Raw genomic sequence first — 14831 nt, 5'->3', positions numbered from 1 at the left:
TTGAATGTGGTACTAAGAAATTTCGCTATTTCTTATTCAATATTCCATTTGCGAAACCACATCAAAGCGCACACCACAAATCGGAGCAAGAGTTCAGCCAAACACCTAACAGAGGATGTACACGCCAATTATATATATATGTAAGTATATAAACGTTCAGAGATATGCACGCCCACAATTGAATACAAAATCTCAAATATTATATAATATATGTACAAGGGGAGGGGAATGGGACTATGGGAATGTTAATATACGCGTAGACAGAGCAGTTAATATGCATACTTGCGATGTCGACTATCGCCTACTGAGCCACAAGTCTGAAAAAAAGCATATATGGTACTCGTATCAAGCTATCAAATCACTTGTTTTACTTGCCGGCACACCTCTCGTTGTAAACATGGTTTGTTTGTTTTACAAATGCAAATAGTTAATTATCCAAGTCCCAGCTAGCAATTCGTTACCTAACCTAAAACAAATACTAAAATTGTACAAGGTGAAACATATTCTAAATTTCATGCGATAACAAATTATTCAACTTGCAAAATGTAAAAGAATAGACCAAATATTTTCAATTGTCAAAAGCTGTTTACTATCTAATTTCAGATAATTCCTGCTTTTTACTTTTTTTTCGGTTCTAATGGAAACAATTTTCTCAAATATCCTATTATTCTATCTCAAAGTATCAGCCAGAAATGTAAAGAAATGAGGCTATTCATATTTAGGGCGAATTCACCGATCTTGTCCGAAACTTTTTTACATCATCAGTTTTTTGTCGAAGAGAGTGCTTAGAAAAAAGTTGTTTAAATGACCTTTAACCATTAAATTAAATAACTTTCATATTCTTTCAAGCCGAAATCCAAGACTGATATGATAATCATTTTAAGGAAACTACGTAAAAACCACAGATTTAGGGCAAATAAATAGCTCAAAACTCAAACTCACCGCTTGTCCATCGCTGTTATCCATTCCATTGCCATTTTGTATCTGCCTATCTATTGCTGTCAGCAAGTGATTAAATTCTTTGATATTGCTTTGGGCGTCCGCCAACAACAACTATAAGCACGCAACTCAATATAAATTCGATTAAATGTGATCCGATTCGTTTTGAAACCTGCCGATAGATAAAGTCTAAAACAAAACACCGCCGGCACTTTTTCTCTAACCGTTTGCTTTTCTTCTGGTATTGCTAGTTGCTGTCGTTTTTTTATTTTTATTTCATACCACCCAGTCGCCTGATTGCATGGCCAATGTAGGCGGTTTCTGCTCAGTGGCGTTTCACTATTCCCTTGAGTAAATCGTTATTTTACCACTTTTTATTTTCCGTTTGTTTTTCTACTTGGCGCTCATGACATCCATGCAGCTTTTGATAACTGTTTCAAGTTGCTTTAGTGGTTGATTTTTTTGTTTTGTATTTCGAATACTTATACATACATACATGAGATACGCAACACTTGTGATACCAGCTTCCTTCCTTACCGCTAAGCGCTGAAGGAAAGGTGTTTGGCTTGCCCTGAACAGTAATTTTAACAGACGTGTACACTCATTTACAGACACAACACATATTAAACCTCGCCGTCGCTCAGAGGCTGTCTTTTTAGTTCCAGTCTTTTATTTATCCCCATGCCCACATATGCAGGTGTCTGTTTTGGTTTCGTTTACCTTCTTCCACCTGCTCTGTTCCGCTATGATTCTTATTATTGTCGTGAGTCCTTGTTTTACTGGTGTGTGTTTGTGAGATTCGTTGTTTGCTTAATATAAACTTTTGTGGCAACCGTAGTAATAATTTAGTATGTGCAAGGACAAGCGTATCCGACACACAACTACACTCGAGCCTCAGTCCTAATGTTTCGCTTCGACCGTGTAACAAATGTTTTATTGGTCCCGCTCTTGGATGCGGCAGGACAGCTGACTACGTATTTGTGCAATTGGTTTCCCTTTTGTCATGTGTGACCAATGCTTCGCTTATTGTATTTGCTGCAGTAGTTTTTCGTTTTGCTTAACACAATTTGTATGTGGGCGCATGATTTTTTTGCTGTCCACTCACCACAGAGATACAATTACCCACAAAGGAAGAGTGTTAATCATTTCCTTTTGTTATAAGTGATTTTGTCGCGATAAAGAACCTCGAACTGTAAAGAAGGATAAATGCAAAACATTAAAATGTGGCTATTGAATGACTAGTACTATATTATGAACAGTGTATCTGCAAAGTAGCGCTAGAGAGATTTTTATTATAGGTTTTTAACTTCAATTTAAATTCAAATTAAAGATGTTTAATTTCAATTATTAATGTAATATTGAATATTTACAATATACAATAAAAAATGAATACTAACAAGAATAAGAATCAAAAAAGTTAAATAAAGCGATTTGAACAAAGCATTTAAGGCAACGGTTGTTCTGCTACAGCCAGCGGTAGTTTCCTAGACTTGTCAACGTAAGATGATAGTTCAAACTGGATTCATCAGTAAAATAATATAAATAATAAATTTCTCATGTGTTTGTGGAGCATTTTGTGAAAAATTTAGTGCATAATTTTTGCGTGGTTCAATTGTTGATTTGGAGTTTAGACGGTCCAGGTTTATAGTGGCGGTTTTTACAGTTATTTTTAAAGGTTTACATTTTTTTTATTTTTTAAAGTAATTGATGGATTTTCCTCAATTAATTTCTCCACATAGTTGAAAATCTCATCACTTAGTTTAACATTTCTTTTCCCACCATTTTGTCTAATAATCTCACACCCATCCTTCTTATACCTTCTAATTATAGAATTGCCTGTGTTTTTATTAATTCCAGCTAATTCTGCTAACTCCGCAATAGCTTTACCATCTCCATAGCATTTTATCAAAATCTCCTTTTTGTCAATACTCGTTTTAACATAATTTCCCCTGGGGTTTCTGCAACGAGGAATAGGTAAGTTCTCTTCACTTTATAAATTGCTTTCATCAGAATCTTCTGTGACCTGCATTATTCGCCGATAATGACGTTTATTTACTGGACTTCCTGTATTATCTTCAACAGTTACTTCTTCAGGTGATGTATTGGAGTTCATTATCATAAACTCATTTAATTCGATTTCAACATGTGAGTACTGGTTTCGACGATTCAAAAGTGGTGATTTTCACACCGAAGACAAGGAGCGTCTTGGCCAGCCCAAAAAGTTCGAGGACGCGGAATTGGGGGAATTGGTAAACGAGGACTCGTGCCAAACCCAAGAAGAGCTTGCTGAATCATTGGGCGTTGATAAATCAACCGTTTGCAAGCGTCTAAAAGCGATGGGAATGATCCAAAAGCAAGGACATTGGGTCCCGTACGAGTTGAAGCTGCGCGACGTCGAACGGCGACTTTTTACGTGCGAATTGCTGATCGAGCGACAAAATCGGAAGGGTTTTTTGCATCGGGTGGTGACTGGCGACGAAAAATGGATCCACTACGATAACCCAAAACGCAAAAAATCATGGGGTTTGCCCGGCCACGCATCAACGTCGACGGCCAAGCAGAATATTCACGGCAAGAAAATCATGCTCTGCATTTGGTGGGATCAGGTCGGCGTCGTATATTTTGAGCTGCTCCAACCGGGCGAAACAATCACGGGGGATCGTTACCGACTGCAATTGATGCGTTTAAGCCGGGCCTTGAAAGAAAAACGGCCGGAAACGCTAAAAAGGCACGACAAGGTTATTTTGCAACATGACAACGCTCGGCCGCATGTTGCTCAACCTGTCAAAAAATACCTTGGAACGCTTGGCTGGGAAGTGTTACTCCACCCGCCGTATAGTCCAGACATAGCTGCCTCCGATTATCATTTGTTCCGGCATATGAGTCTCGATTTGGCGGACCAGCGGTTCTCCTCGTACGAGGCTACCAAAATATGGGTTGAGTCATGGATAGCCAAGCAGCGGCCAGAATTTTGGAGAAACGGCATCCGGAAATTGCCCGAAAGATGGGCGAAAGTTGTAGCTAGCGATGGCCAATACTTCGAATAAAATATTTTATACCGTTTTTTCACAATAAAGCCCTAAATCTTCGAAAAAAACCTTTAAAACTAATTCAACCTCCAATATTAAAATATTTTATATTTAAATTAATTGCCCTGGATTTCTTGTTAAACACAAAAAGTTTAATTTTTTACATAAATTAAGTTTGCTTATTTCTAAGATATTTATTTCGTATTGTTGCGGCAATTGTGTGATATTTTTATACACACACAATTTATGTAAAAAAATTCTTTAAAGTAAATTGCGTAGTTTCCATTAGCAAATAAATAATTTTCATTCGGAAAAAATAATTTTTTAGGATACTAGGCCAAAAGGAACGCAGCTATCCACCGAGAAGTCTCACTTCGCCAAATAGCGCTAAAAGTAAATCGAAATAAAAATACTATTTACGCCTTTTTGAAGAGTCCTGATGGATATGGAAAAGTTAAAGGAACTGGTTCAAAACCTAAGTTTGACAACAGTTGTAAGAGGGAGAAAGACGGTTGGCTGTCAATAAAAACATCAGCCGCAACCAAATTAGATGTGTACTTTCTCTCAATGTTACAAAGAGAAGAATACAGCAAAATACGTGTGTGAAATATGTGTGAAACTTCTCTGATATGGCAGGATACGCATATCAAATTTTCTATTATGTTTTGGCATAATTCAGATCGTATATCATTTATAACCTGCATAATTTCGTTCTTCTGCTCCGGAATCTACTCGGACTTATTTTCAAAATCATACTTTTCACGTAACCCAATAAAAAGAAGCCCAATTGTGTCAAACCGCAAGATCTCGACGGTCATGTGACCTAGTTGCTCCGTGAGATAATGCAGACAAATTCGTTCGCAATAGGGCCGTTGTGTCAAGCGCTGTGTGGCAAATACACCGTCTTATTAAAACCACATTTTGTGCAAGTGATGCCATCTAATCATGTCACGATAACGTTCACCACGTTACCAGCTCCTTTTCCAAAGAAGTGCGGCCATTTTCATAAATCCTTTGGATCACTTTTACACGTTGTTTAACTGAGTATCGCTCCATGACTAAGTTGGCCAAAGCCTGTAGCAAAAATTGTCTGAAAAAATTGGCATATCACAAATAATTGCAGATCTGCATTTCGCTTTAAAACCAGAATATTCCTTGTTCTTTTTATTTTCTTGAAATGTAAAGATTAAATTTGTATATGTCGCTAATCCAACAACAGTTACTTTTCGAAATTTTACTTATGATTGAAGTGGTCGCTGGTGAGATGATACCAAACGATTTAAGTATGTCTCTCAGGACACCGGAAAAAAAAGTATCCCTAAAATTTTTACAATCAGTTAAAACCAATATCACAAAGTGGGTCCTATAAAAAACAAAGAAATATAAATTGACATTTAACAAATTAGTATAAAACATTTACAATCAAATATAAAATACCTGCTCTCAAGGACACCTCAATTTGCGGCACAATGAGATGGGACTTACACTTGCTACCGAGGTAAAGTACCTCAAAATTATTCTAGACCGTAAACGCAACTGGAACCGAAACATCGAAGATATATCCAGAAAACGCAAAACGTCTTTAGGTAAAATATGGGGTTTAAAATCCCGCATGGTATATAGTGCGGTTCTGAGGCCTATCCTCTTCTACCTGACCATTTTTGGTAGCCAGCCTTGGAAAAGATGGTAACCAAAAGCAAAGTAAAAATAATTTGGTCGCAGCTGAACCTAAGTACACAGCTACCGACTACTACAGCGACTTTCAAGCTGAATTAATAACTGTAAAAAAGGACTCGTCTGTCGCAGCGCAACCGATTTTCCCAGGGGACTTTACCCGAATCGAATGGAAATTAGCTGCTAACTGGTGCAACATAAATATTGTCTGGGTCCCTGAACACAGAGCTATTATTGTAAATTGCAAAATATAGAGAATAATATGTGTGTCAACACAGTCAAGAAATATTAAAGGAAGATTAATTAACTATTTTTTTTTTTTACATTTTAAGGAATGAATGCTTGAAGAAGTACATTGAAAGTTGTTTCAACGTCGTTTGTGCCTTCGGTTACTATAAAATTTGCGGTTTTTAAAAAAAAATTGTCAGCTGTTGCTTTCATTGCAAGCCTTGCATAATTTTGGAAATTTACCTGCACTGGTGTTCATTTATTCGCCTAAATAACGTAAAGGGTGGAATAAAAAACATATGTACGTAGATATTTAGACATTTTTCCGCACGCATTCAGATAGATTCCGCTTTCCCACCTTCTTCTTAATTTATCCCTTATTCTAAACGTCTTAATTGGGAGAATTTCCTGGCATAGTTAACGACCTGTCACCAAGGCACATTTGTTGTGGAGGCGAGCACATGGCGTGCAGTTGGCGACAGTCGCAAGCAGACGCTCCTCTACAACCATAAATATTTCAGATCGAAACGTGCAAATCTTTGTTATTGCTATTTAAATACGTAATAAATCGCCAATTTTTTATTCTGTTGGCAGTTATGGTGATGAACATATCGAAGATACTGGAGGGGAGATGGGAAACGTAAACGCTGTCGATGATGTTTCTAACGACAGCTGTTGATGTTCGTCATTAATTAGTGATAGAGGGCCTACGTCTATGCAATTTTCTGCGAATGTGTGTTTGTAATCATATGACATCTGGTGTGTAGGAGTAATAAATCCAGTTTGATGATTGCTGTGCTAGGGTGGTAGTGTCGTAAACTCAGCTCACAGTGGCCGAAGTAGTGAATAGTGCAATTGTAATTAACTCATCCTTCCATTGACTATCTTTTGCCTGATCATAACGGAAGACAATACAAATACGAGTATATAGAAAATAAACAGTAAAAGTTCACTTCAAGTCAAACATAATTTTTAATAGCATTCCCTTAATTCCGTTGTGCCATCTCTATATTTTTAATAAAAACCTGTTTCGAAATAAATAAAAAATCCACAAGAAGGTCGATTTCAAACGCTTCGCTAATATTCAATTCAATATTTTTCCTGTAAAAATTCCTTAGTGAAAACTAGAGAACAACCGAACTTCGGCATCTGTCCGGCCACGAAAGTGTTCGGTTTCTCTTCGGCTTCAGCGAAAAAAAGCGGAACTTTGATCGAAAATTTCTTAATTTTTTTTTACATTTTTTATAAACTTTTAGCTTTTGTAGCCTTTTTTCTATTCTTTCCCATTGTTTTTTTTTTTTGTTGAAAAAAATTACTGTAATTACATCTACTCTTCGATCGTATGTGGCTAGTGCTAGCAACTATTCAGTGCTGCAGGTCCGCTCTATACCAATAGACGGTGCCGCTATCAAAATGAAAATGGTGATAATCTATTGTTTTCACATTACAATACAAAATTATTGAACTATGACTGTTATTTTTACAAACGTTTCCAACGAATCTTGCAGGAATGGGTGAAATGTGAATATCTTTGGAATTGGAGCAGATAGGATTTCGTTAAGATTTTTTACCTCGAGACATCAATCCCGTTTACACCTTTTATCGACATTTTTAAGCAACTTATCGTCGCTTCCTTCCCTTCCTGCCCTTCCTGTACCCTTGTACTCCTTTACTTTAATTTACTTTTGCTACTTGCTTTCCCGAGAAATAAATAAATTAAATTAGTCTGGTAATTCGCGCATGTCGCACGTTTTCAAATACAAAAGTATATCATTGATTCGTTAGTTGCCGGAACACGTTCAACCGTTTATCCATTCAACCATCACCAATTCTCGAAACATTTCTGGAACTCTATTTTTGGTATAGCCATCAGAACCGTCTTCGATATTTCCATTACTTTCTTTTCGTGTTTCTGTTAAAACGTGTTCCCCGTACTAGTTTGTTGACTTGATCAAAGAGAAGAAAATCACAAGGGATCGCATCGGCCGAATTCGATGGCTGTAAGATGATATTCGTTTCGTTCATGGGCAAAAACTCACGGATAATGATGGCACTGTGCGACGGTGCGCTACCATGATGCAAAATAGTCATTGATTTTTTTTGTTTTCCCACAAATCCTTTCTGTTTTGGCGAATTGCTTTACGTAATAATAAACGCCCAAATAATAATGGGAACATCGCTTTCTTTTTTGACTGAAAACGACGTGGTTTTCGCAAACCCATGTCTCGCCTCCAGCAGTGATGCGTTTGATGAATGCTGGATCGGATTGAGCCTTGGAAATCCTGTCTTTGGCGACATAAATGCCGTCCGGTGCAAACCCACATCATTAATTACAATATTTTGAATGGATCCATAAGCAATGTTCAAGTCCTCTGTCAGCTCACTGGTGATTAATTTGTGGTTATTGATCAACTTTTCTTTCACTTTATTGATGTGTTCATCAGTTTTCGATGTCGACGGCAATGACGAAGTAGCACTCTTTTGAAGCATTCATGACACTCGTAAACAGCTGCTTTTTCAGAGTATCATTGCCGAAACAGTTTCCCAACATTTCTAAGTTTTTCGCACCATTGAATTCCTTTTTAACGCAAAATGTAATGCGTTGAAAATTCAATTCATTGTTGAAAATTCAAATCCATTTTTTGTTAAATATAACGACGCATGTTCAGACATTCAACCTATGAACGCAGGCATTCCCCAAGGCAGTGTCTTAGGACCAACATTGTATCTATTGTACACGGCTGATCTACCGGAACTGAAGTCAGAAAACAGCATGATTGCAACATTTGCAGATGACACAGTCCTCATGGTATCTCATAAAGGTAAATAAGTCGCAAAACAAAATTTACAAAACGAATTAAATGTGACATTAAACTGGTTCAAAAAATGGAACATCGAAATTAACGCTGACAAAACAATACAAGTAAACTACACAAACCGAAGGACAACCATTGAACCAGTTAGCGTTGGTAATTCTGGCGTGAATATTGGCACCAAAGCGAAATATCTGGGTATTACGATCGACTCGAAATTAAGCTGGCAGGAGCATATAAAGAAAAAGCGAAATGAAGTTAAAAAACGTTTTAAGAAATTGTCCTGGCTACTTGGACCTCAGTCCAATCTATCATTGCAAAATAAAGTACTTATTTATCGAACGATAATTGCTCCAATCTGGAAATATGGAAATGAGATTTGGGGCACTGCTGCAAAAAGTAATCTAAGTATACTTCAACGAGTCCAATCTAAAATACTTAGGACCTTAACTAATGCACCTTGGTACATACCTAACGCAGATATTCATCGCGACCTTGACATCGATACTATTGATGAAACAATACAAAGCGCTAGCAGAAGACACATAAATAGATTATTAACGCACCCAAATCCTATGATGAGAAGACTACCAAATAAAAAAAAATCTACCCAAAGTCGGCTTAACCGTCAAACACCAACAGATCTTGCAAAATCCATGTAATCAATTGTCAACTAATCGTATATGTCATTGTCAACCACTTGTTTTTAAATAATATGTATATATTTCTTCTAAATGAGCTTGGGGGCATTGGCGCTTCAATATCACTCTCATTCCATCTTTTTGTAAATCAAATTACTTATTGTCTAACGACAGGTGTAATATTTTATGGAAGAAATAATAAAAAAAAAAAAAAAAATTTTTAAAACTGTAAAAAATCGAAAACACGTGCAAATGTAGATTTATTCAAGACAGCAACACTTTTACAAATGCCAAGTAATAGCGATAAAATGCATTACAGATGTGGCAACGTAATAAAAAAACACACCTCAATTTAGTTGACTTAAAGCGGTTGTTCCGGGAACTTTTAGATTAAGGTATCTTTATTGTCTTCATTTCGTATCCGATTTGGAGTGCATTGGAGTTTGTAAAACTTGATGAAATTGTGTTGCACATCTTTAAAGAGTCGGAGTATCTACAATTAAGCGCAAATTGTATACAAGCTATGTGGCTTGATCGTCCCGCTACCCGACCATTACGAGGTGAGAATAGCGATAATGCGACTAAAGAACAACAAAGCCGCGGGAGCCGACGGTCTTCCGGCTGAGCTATTCAAACATGCCGGCGATGAGCTGGTAAGGTGCATCAGCTTCTATGCAAAATATGGCCGGATGAAAGCATGCCTGCCGATTGGAATTTAAGTGTGCTTAAGGGTGATCCTGCAATCTGTGCCAATTATCGCGGGATTAGTCTATAAGATTCTGGCGAGCATATCGAGTGAAAGACTGAAACCCACCATCAGCCTACTGATTGGACCTTATCAGTGTGGCATTAGACCTGGAAACTCCACCATCGACCAGATATTCACAATACGCTAAATCTTGGAAAAGACCCATGAAAGGATAATCGACACATCCCATCTTTTCGTCGGCTTCAAAGCTGCAATCGACACTACGAAAAGGAGTTGCCTATATGCCGCGATATCTGAATTTGGTATCCTCGCAAAACAAATACGACTATGCAAGATGACTTTGCTCAATACCAGCAGCGCCGTCAGAAATGGGAAGAACCTCTCTGAGCCGTTTGATACCAAACGAGATTTCAGACAGGGTGACTCGCTATCGTCGTAGAACTTAATCGCTCAGGCAACATTTTTTATAAGTGCATGGCGTATGCGGATGATATTGACGTCATCGGCCTTAAGAACCGCGCTGTTAGTTCTGCCTTCTCCAAACTGGTTAAAGAGGCAAATCGAATGGGTCTGGTGGTGAACGAGGACAAAACGAAGTACCTACTGTCTTAAAACAAACAGTCGACGCACTCGCGTATCGGCACCCTCGTTACTGCTGAAAGTTATGATTTCAAGGTTGTAAAAGACTTCGCTTATTTAGGAACCAGCAATAACACCTATACCAATGTCAACCTGGAAATTTAACGTAGAAACTCTCTGGCCAACAAGTGCTACTTTGGACTAAGTGGAAATTCATTATTAAAGTCATCTCTCGATGAACAAAACTAACACTCTACAAGGCTCTCATCATGCCCGTCCTAATGTATGGCGCAGAAGCTTGGACGATGACAACATCCGATGAAGCGACTCTTGGAGTGTTTGAGAGAAAGATTCTGCGTAAGATTTTTGGACCTTTGCACGTTGGCAACGGCGAATATCGCAGGCGATGGAACGATGAGCTGTATGAGCTTTACGACGACATAGACATGGTGAAGCGAATAAAGATCCAGCGGCTACGTTGGCTGGGTCATGTCGTCTGAATGGATACAAGCGCTCCGGCTCTGAAAGTATTCGATGCGGTACCAGCTGGTGGTAGCAGAGGAAGAGGAAGGCCTCCTCTGCGTTGGAAAGATCAGGTGGAGAAAGACTTGGCTTCACTTAGTGTGTCCAACAGGCGCTGGTCAGCGCGAGAAAGAAACGACTGGCGCGCTTTATTAAACTCGGCCAAAATGGCGTAACCGGTTATCGCGCCAATTAAGAAGAAGAAGATGTGGCTTGAAATGTTTTCTCTTTACTTGCAGTAATATAGTTCACAAAGAGAAAAATACTGACAAGAAAGTGTCGATTTTCGAACGACGTGAGTCGTGACTTAAATCATTCTTCAAAATAAGTTCAGTACAATTAGTTCGTTCGAAATTAACACTTTGAGTAATTCATTACTCAGTACTCAGTGGTAACACTATGCTGCATTATCAAATTTTTAACAACGCGTGAACGGAGTGAATCGAAACAAACCTCTAGTCAAACATATTTTTAAATTTTTGAAAAATACCGTTCAAGTGTTTCTTTGTGAGCTAATACCATAATTTTTGTTGACTGAAACTCCTGCTTAATTACAGTACCTTATTTCTTAAAAAATTTGCAAATTATAAAGGGTTTTCCAATAAAAGGTGTTGTTTTGATAAAAGATCAATGGTTTCGTTGCTTGTGTGGCACGTAGCGCCGTCTTGTTGAAAATAAACGTTGTCCAGATCAATACCATCCAATTCCGGCCATAAAAAGTCGTTAATCAACTCTCGATAGCACAATCCATTCACCGTAACGGTGGCTCCAGCATCATTTTCGAAAAAGTAAGGTCCAATGACTCCGCCGGATCATAAACCGCAACAAACAGTCACACGTTGAGGATAGAGAGGCTTTTCAACAATAACTCTCAGATTTTCTGAGCCACAGATCCGACAATTTTACTTGTTGACGAAGCCACCGATGTAGAAATGGGCCTCATCACTCAAGCTGATTTTTCGATGGAGTTCCGGATCATTTCCATGTATTTCAACAACCCAATCAGCAAAGACACGACGTTGTTAATGATCGACCGGCTTCAGTTCTTGTGTTAACTGGACTTTATAAGCCTAAAGCCCAAATCTGTATGCAAAATACTGTGTAATGACGTTTGTGGAATGCCTAACTCCAAAGAACGACGAGGAATGGACCAACCTGGGTTTTCTTCAACACTTTTGGCTACAACATGAATATTTTCGGCTGTTCTTGAGCGACGTGCACGGGTTTTATTCTTCACATCACTAACTTGTACCAACAGCTCGAATTTTTTCACCAATTTCTGTATTGCAGTCCGACAAGGTGCTTCACGATGACCCAAAAATGTTCGAGTTGTACGAACCGTCTCTGCCAAATTTTCACCATTTTTATAGTGAATTTTAGTAATTTCAATTCGTTTTTTAAGCGTGTATCGTTCCATTTTTATTAATGGTGTAGTTTTTACTTGTCAAATATCAAAAAATGACAGTTTCAAAAGTGACATCTACCAAAATAGCGGGCTATTCAAAATAACACCTGTTATTGGAAAACCTTTTTTTTGGGCTGTTCCTATTTTTCTGGCTATTTTTCGGGTACTAACTCCCTTCACATTTTAGTTTTTTCCATGGGATTGCGTGCCTTTCCTCCACTTATTTCTTCGCTAAATTTATTCGATAACCAGATTTAGTAAGAAAACGTATTAAATTATGCTGGATTTTGCATTGCTTCTTTAAAAATTGTGTGAAATACCAATAATAAAAATAGCATAGTGTCGTCCTTGTATCGTTTATTAGCGAATTTAACTGGCCTCGAAACTGCATTTCATTATTCATTGTACTTTTTTTGTTATATCTATATATTTTTCCTATTTTTTTATATTTCAGGCCTTGCGAAATATGAAGGTATAGCATAACAAATGTTTCAGAATTAATAGACTTTCACGGTTTGCTGCAAGATCTAAAGGTTTTGTTGCATTCTGCGGTAGCACTTTAAACCGTCCTCTTGATTATTAGAATATTTCATTAAAATCGTTATAAACGAATCAAACGTGTTGAATTGCGTCTGAATGTTGCACCCGTGATAATGCAATGGCACTTGTAATAATCTTGTAAGTAGTGTGTCCATGGGGAAAGATACATGATTTTTTCCGAAATGTCGACGTTTTTGACGTTTTGCTCATTAAAACGCCACACATCATATTTTTTTGGTAGAATGTAGCTTAGCAATGTCTTCCCTAAAACAAGAAATCTGAATAAATCATCTTATTGTTCTGTAGTGTAGCATAAACCTTAATTCTATATACATATTTATGTACATTTAAAACCATAAAAACTGTGAATCGATTTCATGTTTGAATGTTGCTACCAAGTTCCCTTTTGTGTCTAAATGTATTTATAACAGTTGCTAGATGAAACTAATTTTCCACCTGTATTATGTAAAAAACAAAAGAACGCGTAGAGGGCGAATGAACTTGTCACTTACAATTTAATTGCTCGAATCTTAAACGCTAATCTGTGGTGCTCGCTGCAACATTTGCGCGCGCGTAACCAAATTAACCGAGGCGAGTCTTGTCTGGGCTGATAACAGTAATTCAAAAATAAGACTTGCATACATTTTGCTTTTGTAATTTGGTGGAATATCAAAATTTCAATCAGTATATAAAAAACAAAACAACAACAAAAAATCACTTTTGACATTTAAACCACCAAAAGCAAACAAAAAAAAAAACAAATCACCTGCCTTAGTAGCTTCACCTTATATGATTTTGACTTTAACTGTGAATTTCGCACTTTCTCATAGCCATATATTTCCATGTATTTTTATAAACTGCTGCTATTGGAAAGGGATATACTTGTTGAAAAGTCGGCGTAACATCGATGCAATTTCCACACTTTCTCTACTTTTGTATTTTGAATGGCATCTTAATCCTCGTTACTCTAAATTTGTTTAAAAAATATTTATTTATGTATGTATGTACGTATGCATATGCATATACGTATATCTATATATATAATTTTTTCACTTTTCATCATATAACTGTTTATATTTTGAGTTGCAACATCCGCATTGCCAGAAAGTTCGGTACTAACTGAATTCAAAATAATGTGGTGCTTTCGTTCCACTACAATGCGACTCAGTCGGTAATTCGGAATTTCAACACACCTCTACAGAATGCAAGATTCGTCTAAGTGAAGTCATTCCAAGGAGAATCATACTCCTCTTAAAACATTTTATCCTTAATCATTTTACACCCAAACCGTCCAAGCCATCCGTCAGGCATTGTTTGCTGTTACCGACAATAGACAAATATTCACGAATAACTATGTGTCTTTTAACTGAGTAGAAAACGCGCGAGTACCGAAATTTATTAATTTAGCGATCGGGGAACATTAGGTGTATTTCAGAATACCATATAATTAAGTAGTTTAGACCGCGACTGGCTTGGCATTTGGCACCTTTTATTTCAATCACTGCACTGAGTTTTTTGGCCACTTGCGATTTTCCGCTTTACGCGTCCAACTTGATTGTCTGTTAGAGCACAACTGTTGGCATGGATTGTCGGAACTGCCGCTCTTCACCACGCAAACAACGAAGCTTTTGCTACCCCTAAAGTGTGAGTTGCCGTTTGCATAGTCACGCGCACAGCCAGATGAGAAGGAATGCTTTCATTTTCCTACATAAATTTAATTGGGCCTTTCCTCACAGGCCACCTGCTTGTTCG

At 37.5% G+C, this 14831-nt stretch overlaps 1 protein-coding gene across 2 annotated transcripts in view; it reads right to left on the bottom strand.

Annotated features, from left to right (window-relative positions):
• Positions 1–14623, bottom strand: part of LOC128866398 (rap guanine nucleotide exchange factor 4) — a 132360-nt gene extending 117737 nt beyond the window's left edge. Inside the window, exons 1-2 of one of the 2 annotated variants that reach the window (XM_054107100.1) lie at positions 14273–14623; positions 943–2129 (exon numbers count right to left, since the gene is read on the bottom strand). In XM_054107100.1, the coding sequence (XP_053963075.1) occupies positions 943–977 (35 nt within the window). In that variant the 5' untranslated portion in view covers positions 978–2129; positions 14273–14623. The remainder of the gene's footprint in view (positions 1–942; positions 2130–14272) is intronic. The other variant, XM_054107098.1, reaches the window with a different exon arrangement.
• Positions 14624–14831: the final 208 nt, after the last annotated feature.

This window comes from Anastrepha ludens, chromosome 6 (assembly GCF_028408465.1).
Source record: "Anastrepha ludens isolate Willacy chromosome 6, idAnaLude1.1, whole genome shotgun sequence".
NCBI classification, from domain to species: Eukaryota; Metazoa; Arthropoda; class Insecta; order Diptera; family Tephritidae; genus Anastrepha; species Anastrepha ludens.
This window is presented reverse-complemented; position numbering and strand designations above follow the sequence as displayed.